The 14,436-nt window shown below is 37.6% G+C and overlaps 1 protein-coding gene across 3 annotated transcripts in view; it reads right to left on the bottom strand.

Moving 5' to 3' along the window:
* The window catches only part of PRDM5 (PR/SET domain 5), a 179,784-nt gene that overhangs the window by 87,744 nt on the left and 77,604 nt on the right, over positions 1 to 14,436 (bottom strand). For 2 of the 3 annotated variants that reach the window (XM_072625267.1, XM_072625268.1), the window contains exons 9-11: positions 13,650 to 13,734; positions 10,698 to 10,855; positions 757 to 850 (exon numbers count right to left, since the gene is read on the bottom strand). In XM_072625267.1, the coding sequence (XP_072481368.1) occupies positions 757 to 850; positions 10,698 to 10,855; positions 13,650 to 13,734 (337 nt within the window). The remainder of the gene's footprint in view (positions 1 to 756; positions 851 to 10,697; positions 10,856 to 13,649; positions 13,735 to 14,436) is intronic. The other variant, XM_072625270.1, reaches the window with a different exon arrangement.

Genomic DNA, 14,436 nt, shown 5'->3' with positions numbered 1-14,436 from the left:
TTTTGTAAGAGTTGAATGCATGTTCCTTCAAAATAAGCAAGAGACCGGAGAGAGAGCAGTCTAGTGAAAAGATCTGGCCTGAGATGACTTAGTTTCTCAGTTCATTTCTGTCATCATGATGTGAAGTTGGATGCCACAATTCTCCTGGGCATTTGTTTTATCCCAGGCAAAAATGTGGGGTAAGGGATATCCAAGATCTATAGGGTCACAAACCTTTTCTCATCATTGGGGCTCTTCCTTTCAGTCTTTCCTGTTATGGAAAATAACTATATTTGAGATCCATTTAAGTAAATTCCAAGAACATATCTAAACTCAGGAACTAATCCTAGTGGAAAAGTTAAAGGGGAATTTGAAATAAAACAGGAACAAACCAAGTCAGTTTGGGAATCAGGAGGCAGAAACAAAGTTCTCAGATTTTGCAATGAATTTCTCTATTTGAGAAGTTCAGGAGCACAGATTACCTTAGACACTATGTACTCCAACCATCTCATTGTACAGAGGAGGAAACTGAGGCTAAGGTCATAGGAATATGAAAAGACCAGGATTTTAGTGGAAGACTCAGGCTTCACATTCAGCATTCCTTCTTTTATGAAGATAGAGCCTTCATAGAATTTAACACAATCCATAATTCCCTAGGCATAGAAAGGCGTTTTTTGTCATAGATGCTGCCTAAGTGAGTCAGCATGAGCTCCAGGAGTTTGGCAACCCTTTCTTTGCCCTTTTTCCCTCTAACCAAATGCCTGAATTGGCACTTACTGTTATGTATTAGCAGGTGTCTCTGCAAAGAGAAGGGGGTCCGGAACAAAGCTTTGCATTCCTCACACTGGAAGGGCCTCTCCTCAGAGTGGGTCTGCAGATGAAAGAGTGTGTCAGGCGGGAGGACCAGGAACATCAGTTAGGCATTTCAGAAATGGGGAGCTGCTTGAGTTTTGTGGTGAAAGAGTGGAAGGGAATATCGTGATGGTCATAGCAGTCGCAATGTCTCTGTAGTGATAACAGCTGGCCATTTACTATACATGAAGTGTTTACCAGTCCTTCTGGTAAGGGGATCAGACAAACCTTACCAGAAGAGCGGTTATAAACATGCCATATCCCAAGCTTCAGCCTTTGGAGTAGGCTATTTCTCCATAGGTGGAATGAACTCCCTGCTCACCTCTACCTCCTGGCATCCTGAACTTCCTTCAAGGATCAGTGGGAGTGTCTTCCCCTGCATGAGCCCATTTCTGATATCTTCCTTCCCCTCACTCCTCATCATTAATGCATTCCTCTCCAGTAAGCAACTTGTAGATACATTGCATATATTTTGTATTTATTTATTCCTTTGATTAGAATGTAAGTTCTATGTGCATCAAATCTTTTTAAAAGTTCAAACATCTGCTCATATGAGTTTACTCTCACTAATGAAATTTGTGAAAAGCTATGATTTTGCCTTCAACTAGCGATACAAAAACGAGTAACTGCTTGGAAAGTAAACTACTTTACTATTGAAAACTTAAAACATCATCAGTGTAATTAAGGAATGATCTTGTCTTGATAAATATTATACCTACATCACTTTCCTATTATCTTCATGTGTCTGTTTAAAAAGTAAGATGAACCAATTAAGTAAACTGTTTGGGGGGAAAAGATCTGTTTCATAATTTAGAACTCATCAATCAATGACATATTTTTCCATTACTTACTCTATGCTAAGTACTGGGGATACAGAATCAAAAACATGGGGATACAGAATCAAAAACATGGTGACTTTCCTCAAAAAGGTTATAATCTACTGAGGATCATGGAGGTGGGCATAAAAATGTACATTTAAATAATATACAAGGTAGATACATGGTAATATTGAATTAAGGGGACCTGGAAAGATCTCCATTAATGCAAAGACATGAAGATAAGAGATTAAGTATCTTGTCTGAGAACAGAAAAAAGGCCAATAGGACCGGCCCATACAGTGCAGTAGGAAGGGGACAGTTGTGATAAGTTATAAATATAAAAACAGAAAATTTATATTTGATCCTAGAAGCAATAAGGAGTGAGTTGATTTTCATAAGTGACATGGTCAAAATGGCACCTTAAGAAAACCATTTTGGCTAATACTGATTCTTATCATATAGTGTAAAAATTCTAGGTTTCTTTGTTCTTTGAAAAATCTATAGAGAAAGATATCTCATTTCTGTGGTATCATCTAAAGGAAGAAAATATTCCTTTGAGGTAGAGATTTCATTGTGTTTGTCCTTTGTTGCTGAAGAAGACCATGCCATCAGAGAAATGACAACATGACTTGCACTTGACTTTGTTTTGAGTGAGGGAGGGCTGTGCAGGCCACCAGCCTCTATAGATTGGCAATAAATGAAGTGGGAAAAGACAGAGCTCAGTATTTAAAATAGCATGAAAGGAACTGGCTCACATTTTGACCATAAAATCTTTCTCATGTGATAAATGGCCAAAAGCAAGTGAAAAATCCATGATCATTTTCTTTGCAAAGATCACTACCACATTCTGGACTGGTTGAATCAGTACTACCTACCCACCAGTAGTCACTGTAGAGAAGTTAACAATGGATGGACTAGTCAAATCAATGAGCATTTAAGTGCCTACTATGTGCTAGTCATTGCACAAAACCAGTCCCTGCTCTGTAGGAGTTCACAGGGCAATGTAGGAGACAACATATAAATGACTATGTACAAAGAAGACCTATACAGCATAAATTGAAGATAACATCAGGACGAAGGTACAAAGACTAGACACAAAAACATGGAATGGCTGGCCCTTCTCACCTTGGGAAGAGCACCCTACAGGACTGAACTGAAATGGATGACAGTGATAGGAAGAGGCGGGAGAAACTTCTCTAAAGGTGACTACAGTACTGGGCTTTGAGTCGGGAAGATTTGAATTCAAATTCTCCCTAAGTCACTTACTTGCTTTGTGGTCCTGGGCAAACTGTTTAACCTCTGTCTGCTTCATTTTCCTCATCTGTAAAATGGGAATAATGACAGCACCTACCTCACAAGGTTGTTATGAAGATTAGTAAGATGACACATACAAAGTGTTGTGCAAACTTCTAAGTTCTTATGAAAGCTAGCAATAATTAACATGACCATTGGAACGTGTATGCATCTTTCTATAGACTGTTAAACTCTTTCTAGGAACAAAATTCCAAACACCTTGTTGTTTTGTCCAAATTACAGGATACTTTCTGTGCAAGGCAGCCTATTTCAATTCCTATAGAAATTATAGATGACATCAACATAATGAAGGAGAACACATTACGTAGGTCCATAAAAAAGCCCTAGCATCAATCCAAAAAAGATTATGCCACCTTCTACAACACTGCTTTTAACCTAGGGAGATTCTACCTCCTTACTAACTTTCTCACCTACCCCAAAAACTATTTAATTTTTTTTTCAGATCTGGAGCTGTAAGATACTTCCGATAGCATCTAGTCCAAAAATCTCCATTTTCAAGAAAAGAAAACAACATCCCAAAGAAGGTAAGTGACTTATGGCATCATCACACAGCCAGTAAATGGAAAAGTCAAGATTCAAACCCAGGTCCCCTTACTCCAAGTTCATGCTTTTTTTAGCCTACCACACTGCCTCCCTTGTATAAATTGAAGACAACATCAGGACGAACTTTTTGTAGTGATTTACACGTACGTGAGTTCTTTTGTTATTTTTTTCTTTCCAATAGTTCGTAAGTTCCTTGAAGGCAAGGATAATTTTGGTTTTGTCCAGCATCTAAGTATAAGGGACACATAATAGATCTTTTAAAGAGTTCATTGAAATGTAAATGAAAAGGACACCAGCAATTACAAAACCCAAACAAAATAAAAACTCTGCATTCCACTTAAGTGTAATAACCAAACTTGGCTATGATAACTCATTCAGAAAATGCACCTTCTTTGGAGAAGTGGGATACTATGGGAGTGAGACAAGCTTATTCTGGCAGATGCAGTTGATGTGTTGATGAGTTTGGTTGGAATCCTTTGCTCTCTATCACTGTGTGTCTCAGTCTTTCTCACTTATTCTTTGTTACAAGAGATGGGGTAAAGGGAGGATATCTTTGGAAATTAATTTGATGTCAAAATAAAATCTAAAAAGTAATTTCCTAAGAAGAAAATAATGTTTGTGTTGTGAGAAGTGATAGATAAATGAATTCCTTTGCATGCCATGACAGAATCTGAATCCCAATTGATTACAGCCGTTGTGGATGCCAAAAGTATTTATGTGAAAGCATGAAGTCTTCTTTGTAGCCACTTAGAGAAAGGTTTTAAACTTGCTTCAGTAGGACTTCTGATGTTATTTCTCTGTGGGAATTGCTGAATTGGTAAATTCCTCACCACAGTCATCAAATATTAACCTTATGGCAGGAGTGAAACTTTCATCAAGGCCATTTCAAGCTGAGTAGTAAATGTGTCCATCAGTAATATGAGCTTTGCCACATAACCCTGTATTTTACTGGAAATTCCACTTATTCAGTAGGTCATGTTGGGGACATGAAGATCAGTATGAATATTCGTGGAAAAATTCAGAAACCAAGAAAATTTAGGGGAAACAACCAGTAGGGAAGATTTTTGCTAGAACCATTCTTTTTTTTTCCTAACAAAGTTTGGTTCTCCCCAACCATGAGACAAAATATCCTAAGCATATGACTCTCCCCTAGGGGCAGGATATAAAATTGAAGTTACATAAAAGATTTGTCTTGCTTTCAAGGTCAGTGGATTAAACTTTTACTGCCAGCTTTAAAATGAGTTCCTTAAAAATAGCCACTTCTCTCCCAGAGAAAATAGAAGCTGGGAACAGAATAGAGAAATCAGTTTCTCTAGAGGGTAAATTATCAAACCCACTCTGAGACTCTTAGGACAGCAGGAGTGGGTTCCCATGTTCTCAGCAGAGATCAGTGGATTCTGTAGAATGTAACAAAAGTCTTTGCCATAGCTCCGCCACCATTTTTAGTTGAAACAACATGTGGTTGCACTCTGAGGCAAGCTGGTTTTGTCTGTGAGCTGGAAAGACTAAGTAATATGCCGGGCACTGAGGGTTATTCTTATGAAACTTGAATTGAAATCAGATACCAATTTATGCCTCCTAATGCATAATATAAAATGGTAGTATGTGTACAACTTGTCATCATTCTCATAGGATGAGCCAATCAAACCAAACCTGAATCCCTAAACTGAAGTCATTTCCCTCCTATCCTACCCAGACAGTGTTTCTATGTGATGCTCAGGCTTAAGTCAGGGGAAGGTTGGAGTCAACTCAACACTACTCACTGGGGTCAATTATTAAATTTTCAGTCTGAGTATTAACACTTCAGAAATCAGCATGTGTTACAAATCAGGGACTGATTTATTGTTTGCTATCTTGACTTAAGAAAGTAACAGGAAAAGTGTCAATAATATAGGTTAACCTTGTTTTATGTGCACATGTGTATATATTATGTATGTAATATATTATTATGTATATGTACATACACATATAAAATGTTATATATTATATATGAAATATAATACATACACATATATTAGAATTGGTTGCTACAACTTTACCAGCATACCCCTAGACTTAATGACACATGTACTAGGAAAAGAAAAACATAATCTATATTTACATAGTATTATAATTGTTAATTAAGACTATTATAACAACCTGGTGAGATTAGTTTTTTTGTCTTTATCATCATCATCATTCCCACTGATGTTATGACATCCATTGTGGAGTAGTAGATAGAGAGATGGTCTCAGAGTCAGGAAAACATTCCAGTTCTGAATGACCCATCCTAGCTGTGTGATCTTGGGCAAGCTCTCAGCATTCTCAATGGCTTTATCAAATTTTAGGCTGAAAAGCTGCTGATCTGATTTGGTAGAAGGACTGCCTCAGTAGGAGTTTCTTAAGTTGTTGAAAGTTCCTATCCCTCTCCATTTTGCAAGAGAAAAAACTGAGGCTTGGAGGAGGTAAATTCAGAATCACACAGCTAGAAGGTGATGGAGTCAAAGATTCAAAAGCAGGTCTGATTCCAGACTTGGGTTTCCTTTCACTGTGCCATGACCATCTCTTCCCAACAGACCATAGTGTCTTTTCCCTTGACTGTATAACTTCCATTACGCCTCTGAGATCTCTGACATGACAAAGACCTTTCCTAATCCATCCTTATCAAATGTAGACGTTAATTAATATTTACTCTGTTTACCCTTTGTGTCAGTTATCCTTCTCTTCTATCATATCTATCTTATGTAGTGTCACTCAACGGAATGTAAGCTTCTTCAGGGCAAAGAGTGTTTTATTTTTGGCTTTGTATGTCCAATGAGTATCTGGAACAGTGTCTGGAACATGGTATGTGCTTACAACATGTTTTTGAATAGAAATCAGTTCAAGACTTTCAATCCTATTGGACCTAGAAATCCTTGAGGGTAAAAAAAAATACTCTGAGTTTCCCTTCCTCCCCAGGTCTCAATGTCAACTAGGAGAGTCAGTCTTTACTTTTACACTTATAGTAAAAAGTTACCTAAATATTTTGAAAGTCTTGAATCTTTCATGCTAAGAAGCTGGTGCCATCTTTATCAGCACTACCCACTTGGTCCCCATTTTTCCCAGACAGTGGAGGGCCTTACTTCTAGAAATCCCTCACTTAGGGAAGCTTCAGAAACCATAATTTCCAGAGTCAAAAGGGTTGATGGAGGAAGAAACCCCTTAAAAGGAAAGGAAGATGCTGAAGGTATCCTCCTTGCCTATACAAAAGTCTATCCAGATGGTAAGAAATGGTTCATTGGAGGACTCACAATCATTCAGTCAGTTCTAACAATTTAGTTCAATTGAACTAAATTCAACCAAAATTTATTAAGCAACTACTACAATGTTCCAGACACTCTGCTGGGTCCGTAGAAAGACATCGATGGGATAGTCCATGGCTTCAAGTCTCTAACCTTCTACAAGCTGACATACCACACCATGGGGAGGAGACTTGGCCTCCCCAATTGACATGATGTGCTCAGAGACAGTAGGTGGTTTCTGATTGTCGGTATTCCCAGATTCAGAAGCAAACAAATAGCAGGGCTAAACGGAAGAGAAATCATGGAGCCCATGAACTCAGATCATTCTCTAGACTCCAGGGCCTGACCCTAGAATGGGAAATGGCTCTCTAGGCATTTGGAAAAGTGAATGATCTCATTTTCACAGATGCTCAGGTTCCAAACATTTAAATAATGCTGGCTCAGTCAAAAAGGGCTTTTTCTTAAACTCCACCCATATATGTGAAATGTCATCACCATTACAGAAGAAATATTCTCAATGAAATCTTCATAGAAATGTAGCCAATCTCTTTCTCACAATGATACAGTTGTTTGCAAAAGCCAAACAGTCCAATGTTTAGAGAATCCATTTCTGATTTTAAATATAAAACATTATTTACATTATATGGCATGAAAGGTAATGGTACCATACTCTACTCATTTTCACTTTTGAAAATAGTTAATTTAAGACTATTTTCAATACAACGTTTTCCACATTTTCCACATGGGTTTATTATAAGCCCACCTTGTCAAAACCCAATGAGAGAAATACTGAAAAAGGAAATGGATAAGTTTTCATTAATTCATTATTTTCTAATACTTTTATACTTTGCACTTCAAATTATTACAACAAATAGGAACATCTACTTCAAAAAGCAAGACGTGTAATTATTTACAGATTATTGTTACCAACAAGTTAATGATATTAATAAGTAACTAAAGCTCAACACAGCACGTCTTACAACTCAACTGCCTCTCAATGGCCATATTTTCTCACTAAGGCTATAACCATAATTCAGAATATCCATAATTTAAAATTATGTTTAAGGACAAAAATGACTCATGGTACATCATAGAACACAGGTCACAAGTATGAGAAGCAGAGTCAATCTGGGTTCAAATCATGGCTCAATTGCTATGTGACTCTGGGCAATTCACTTTAATCTCCATGGGCCTCAGTTTACTCAATCTGTAAAATGAAACATTTGCTATAAAAGCCAATGATTTTTTTTCTAGCTTAAGATTTACAAGCTGATGATCTTATTATATGGAAGATAAATCATGTCTCTGCAGAGTTAACCTCTTTACCATCCATAGTCCTTCCTAGCAAGGTCTAACTGCCAGTGACATAGGATTTCATTTATCTATTTGACATCATCAGAGAATGAAAAAAAAACTGTTGTGTGCTATAAGAATTATTCCCAGGAAACGAACTTCCCACAGGTGCTAAAAGATGTTTAATTATGTATATGTGTGTCTATATACATATATATATATAGACACACATCATATATATATACACACACATACACATACACATGTACATATACACATATATCCACACATACACACACACACACACATATGAAAAGAAGGATGTGAGGAAGGAACCCAGTGCAAGAAGTGGTTTTCATTTATATTGCAATTTCATCAATGGTACCAAATGCTACTAATGTGAGATAAAATTTAGTCAAAAAAATTAATTGGGTGCAATGAGAGTGACTCTCCTTTAGTAGGAATAAATTTTAGTTTTAGAAAAAGCATTCTTTCTAAATTGCTCCCACCTGAAAGCTCTAAATTGCATGGGAACCAAAACCAGTTTTCACCAGGGGCTTTCAATTTCAGAGGTAAGATTGAGCTCTCAATACCACAAATACTAGTGATGAAAAGATGATGGTGATAAACAAGGGAATTACTAATAAAAATTTACATTGATATAGTGTTTTAAAGCTTAGAAGAACTGAACAAGAATTATTTGATGTAAGTCTCAATACAACCCCATGAAGTACTGGATGTAGGATTGTCTCTGTTTTACAGGGCGGAAAACTGAGACTTAGAGTCATTTCATGACTTGTTCAGGATCACTCAGCTGGCAAATTTCAGACACAGGATTTGAGCCCAGGTCTCTCTTGACTCCAGAGTTCTATCCACTCTGCAATGTTATCATCTTAGTCAACAACTATCATGGCCCCAACATGAACATGAATAGATAGATAACAAAATAACAGCAACAACAATAGCTAACTACAATAGCCAGTATTTATATAACAATTTGGGGGTTACAAAACACTTTCCATATGTCTCATTTTATTCTCCCCCAAACTCTGGTTGGTAGATGCTCCTGTTATCTCCACCTAACAGTTGAGGAAACCGAAGCAGACAGATTAAGTGACTTGCCCAAAGTCGTGCAGTGAGTGAGGATGTGAGGCATAATTGGAATTCCATTCTTTCTGGCTCTTCGTCTAATATTTTATCCTCTGTGCAGCCCAATTACTATGCAACCTCCACCACGTCATCCAGCTGTACCATATACATATCTGTGGTCCCCTTAGGAAGATTATTCCACACTGCTCTCTATAACTAGACTAGCAGAGAAGAAAAGACAGCTTTGCGTGCAGAAAAAAAAATGTTCCTCCCTAGAGAATATTTCAGGAACTTCACTGTAATAGTGGCTGCTTCATAGGTAACCATAGAGTCACTAAGATCATTGTACGATGGGACGTGGATTTGTTGACCACAGAAAAGCGTTGGCTTTCTGCTCTGCAAATACAAGGTATCTTTGTTTCTACCAACTCTGAGTCATCCTTATTACTTTCCCATGATTTATGACTCAAAGCATGAGAGATGCTTCAGGAAACTGTATCAACTCCCAGCTCACATATAATATAAACCAAACTGTGAAAAGCTTGTAAATGTCACTGTATCAGTTTCATAACAAAAAAAAAAAATAAGGAAGTTCAAGAGAGCGGGCAAGAAACCAACCAGATAAATTTTGTATTCATGTAACTGCCAAAGCAGCATGGATGCCATTTTAATTTGGAAAGTATAATCCCTCAGTTTAAAATAATGGCCAGCAATTAGGCGAAGGTGATTGATGAATCTTATTAGTTGATCTTTGTCTGCCATGAATAGACAAGGTTTATTGGTAAACTGTGGGTTTGGTGTCATAATTAAGAAAGATGTCAATAGTTCAATTTCCACCCCCACTACTCCCCTTCCCAAAGGTGGCTTTTCAACATCTTGTTACCACAGAAGAGAACCATGCCCAAAATGTAATGATGTTTAAGTATTCTGTTATAGTCTCCCAGATCTCCATGGGACCTTAGAATTCAGCTTCTCCAAAACCCTTATTTTGCAGATTCAGAAATGATGGCTCAGGGAACAGAAGTGGCTTGTCTGTGGACTCCCATGGCCAAAGTCATCCTTGTTATCTATTCTCCAAAACTGATGAAACTGATCATTGGATGACAAGAAATATTCTGTCCTTGGGTTTGTGCTCAAAGTCTTTCCAACCTTGGAGAAGTAGCCACAACTTGCATTATAAAGTAAAGGTCCTCTCTCACCACAATGAGGATGGGAGGAAGATATCTCTGACTATTTACAACAGATAAGACCTACATAGCCTAATGACACAGAAAGAAAAGAACAAAAATGTTAGGACAGCAGAGGATGTCTGCAAATTTTTTAACCCCAGAGCGGCCATTGGACTTTTGGGACATTATTACAAGGTTATTGAATGCCTTCGGAACAAAGAATGAGAGGAAGGTTTTATCCAATATTGCCATCCCATGTTACACAATAACACACACATATATGTGTACACATTCATACAAACACACTAACAAGTATCTGAAAGGCAATGCAACTGAACTCAGATAGAGAAACTGGTAAATAATAATGGTGGACATTTTACCTTTTTGTGGTTCTTGTAAACATTTCTGTGGGCAAATCCCTTGCCACAAAGCTTGCATTTGTAAGGTTTATCTTCACTGTGTATGATTTTGTGTGCAGCCACCTGATCAATTCGTTTGAAGGATTTATTACAAACCTCACAGTTGTAGGGACGTTTTTCTGCAGAAAAGCAGGGGAGAAATTTAATCTCCTGTTTATACAGGAGCACAGAATGAAGCAAAAAAAAAGTAACCTTCCCCCAGATACATTGATTGCAACTAAGTTTACTTAATAAAACAATCAGAGAATCTGTGGATTGGCAAGGACCTCAGAGGCAACTACCCCAACATTCACTCTACATTCTTAGTTCTATAGATTTAAAACTGGAAGGGGCTTTGACATGAGAGACAAATTTCCTCATTTTACAGATAAAGAAACTGAGGCCCAGAGAAATTTACCCAGTGTCACATAGCTAGTATGTGAGTGAAGATTTGAACTCAAGTCTTTCTGACTCCAAGCCCAGTGGCAGTTTGTCCACTACACCACAATGCCACCTAGTGGCCATTCATTCAATGAAAAATTATTAAGTTTTTGTCAGGGCAACCATGTGTCAGGGCAACGAGGCACCATAGTGGATGGAGTACCAGGCCTGGATACAAAAAGGCTCATCTTCCTAAATTCAAATCTGGCCACAGACACTTAGTAGCTGTGTTACTCTGAGCAAGTCACTTAACTTTGTTTGCCTCAGTTTTCTTATCTGTAAAATGAGCTGGAGAAGGAAATGGCAAATCACTCTAGCATCTTTACCAAGAAAAACTCAAATGGGGTCACAAAGAGTCAGATACAACTGAAAGGACTAAATAACAACTCTATGCATCAGGGAGACAACTAGAACAATAGAAATTGTCCCTTTCTTCAAGGAACTTTACATTTTAATGTAATTTCACCAACGAGTGATGATCTACTTTTGTCTGAAGACCTCCTATGAGGAAGAACTCACCTCCTTCCAAGGTATCCTATTCCACATTGGGATAGTCCTCACTATTAGGAATATATTCCTTGATAATAACACCTGACATTTCTAAAGATTTTTAAGGCTAACAAAGATATTGAATATATTATCTCATTTTATTTTCCCTGTAATCCTATGAATGCTGCAGGTATTATTATCCATATTTTAGAGAAGATCAAGCGGAGGACCAGAAAGGCTAAGTCACTTCTGCTGGGTCCCAGACCTAATCAGTGGAGGAAAGAGAATGGAAGCCCAGAGAGTTTCTGATTCTAGGTCTAGGGTTCTTTGTTTCCCCTCTACATGGGTTGAGTCTGCCACCCACTGCTCCCAGCTCACCTTCTGAGGCCAAACAATCTATTGCCTCCTTCTCATGGCAGTCCTTAAATCCCTGATGCCATTTATCATGTTCCTCATAAGTTTTCTCTTCTCCATGCTAGACCTCATCAACTCCTCTAGCTTACTCTCATACTGCCAGATCTCATGGCTGTTCTCAATCTGTATCCTTATCTAGACAATCCTCATTGGTCAATGCTCTTCATAAATGCGGTGCTGAGAAGTGAATCAACACTCAAGGGAAGCTAGATGATACAGAAATTAGAATTCCAAACCCAGAGTCAGAAAGACTTGAGGTCAGATACTTACTGACTGTGTGATCCTGGGCATGTCACTTAACCTCTATTTTACTCTATTTCCTCATCTGAAAAATGGGGTTAAGGTTGTCGTAATGATCAAGAGAGGTAATAATTATAAAGTGTTTAGCATATTGACTGGCACATAGTAGCCTCTATGTAAATGCAATCTATTATTATTATCATTATATCAGAGCCAAGTTGATATAGAGCAGAACTATCTCCTCCCAAGGTGAGCCAATAGGTGTCTCTTAGTAAAGTCTGAGATCCCATTAACATTATCAAAGGCTATATGATGTAGGAGATAAAATGCTAGAACTGGAGTCAGAAAGACTGGGGCTTGAATCTGTCCTCATATATTTATTACATGTGTGATACTGGGCTGGCCAATAAGTTGTTCTCAGTCTCAGCTGAACTATCTGTAAAATGGGCACAATAGTGACACCTCCCAGGTGTGTTGTGAGAATACAAACCAAAAGAATTCAACTGAAATTTGTGTTACCATGATTAACTGAAAGATGTGTGATGACGCATGACCATAAATGGGCACAGTCTTGCGTAAAACCATCTCTTTAACCACATTCTGATTAATTAACTTAAACCAAAAGAGCTTCACTTAAAAGGGATTGCTTTAAGATAACAAATATAAAAGCAGATACAAGCTTAAACACTTTCACATTCAATTAAAACAATTATTTTTATTAGTTTTCAAAATAGCCACTGCCTCACAGCAATAACTTCACTTGATAGTCTCTATCACCAAAATAAATTCTCTAAGAAAACTAACATCAAAGTTTTGATGTCTAAACTTTCAAAGGGAATAAATATAAAAAGGCAAAGTAATTGAAATAATTGAATTCAAAATCATTTCCAAGCCAGGCCTAATTAGAATGTTTTCACTTCAAAAAAAAAAAAAAAAAAACATTGTGCATGTGTGATACACAAACAGCTGAGTGTGGTGGTGTCCTGATATAATTACTGCTTCTATGGAGGCTGAGGCTGGAGATCACTTGAGCCTGGAAGTTGGGAGCTGGGATGGGACTGAGTAGATTTGGTGTCAACATAACTATGGTGAGCTTTCCAGAGAGAAGAGATTGTCTTGGGAAGGGCAAATCAGTCCAGAACAAAAACAGAGCAGATTAAAACTCCCATATGCATCAATACAGAATTGAGCCCATGAGTAGATGCTACACTTCTAAGCTCAGCAAGGTAGGGAGAGACTCGGGTACAAAAAAAAGTATTTAAGGCATTGGAGTGCTTACCAAAGCTTCTGAAAAATAATAAAAACTTCTATACAAGTAGAAATATAAATAGAAAAAAAGATGTAACTTACCTGAATGGGTAATCATGTGACGTTTTAGCTGATTGGGGGTAATAAATTTCTTGTTACATTCCTGACATTCAAAGATCTCATGGACCTGCAAAATGAAGTGTCAATGGGCATTGAACTATGTGACCGAAAGAACAGCTCCTAATGGAGACAAACCAAAGTGAGCCTATGTAAAATATCAGAGCCAACAGCGTGATCAAGTTTTGCCTTTGTCATATGATACGCGAAACGAATACATTTCCAATTATTTAGCTCTACCTTTATTTGTGATGATTGTTTTATATTTACATTCATATAATTTCTGTGGATGTTCTGGTATCTGGACTCCCAGACAGTTTATCCTTTATATAGTTATTTCGAATGGAATTTATCTCTATTTCTTCTTGTGTTGTTGCTACAGGAGGCAATTCTAAAACTATTTCAAGTAATAGTCAATGGATATCACTATCTTGGTCTTTATCTGATTGGATGAAAGACCTTTATTAGTTTTTTTCAGTCGTGTCTGATCCTTCCTGGTTGGGGTTTTCTTGGCAAAGATAGTGAAGTGGTTTGCCATTTTCTTCTCCAGCTCACTTTGAAGATGAGTAAACTGAGGCAAATAGAGTTAAGTGAGTTGCCTAATGTCACATAACTAGAAGTGTCTGAAGCCAGAGCTGAACTCAGGTCTTCCTGAATCCTATCCTGGCACTTTATCAACTTTGGCACCATTCAGTTGCCCTCTGAAAGGCATTTAGCACTTCTCTATTACAGATAATACCATGCTCTTGATTTAAATGGAGGATGATTACTT

The sequence above is a fragment of the Notamacropus eugenii genome, chromosome 7 (genome assembly GCF_028372415.1).
Source record: "Notamacropus eugenii isolate mMacEug1 chromosome 7, mMacEug1.pri_v2, whole genome shotgun sequence".
NCBI lineage: Eukaryota > Metazoa > Chordata > Mammalia > Diprotodontia > Macropodidae > Notamacropus > Notamacropus eugenii.
Note: the sequence above shows the minus strand (reverse complement) of the source record. Positions and strands in the feature narration are given on the sequence as shown.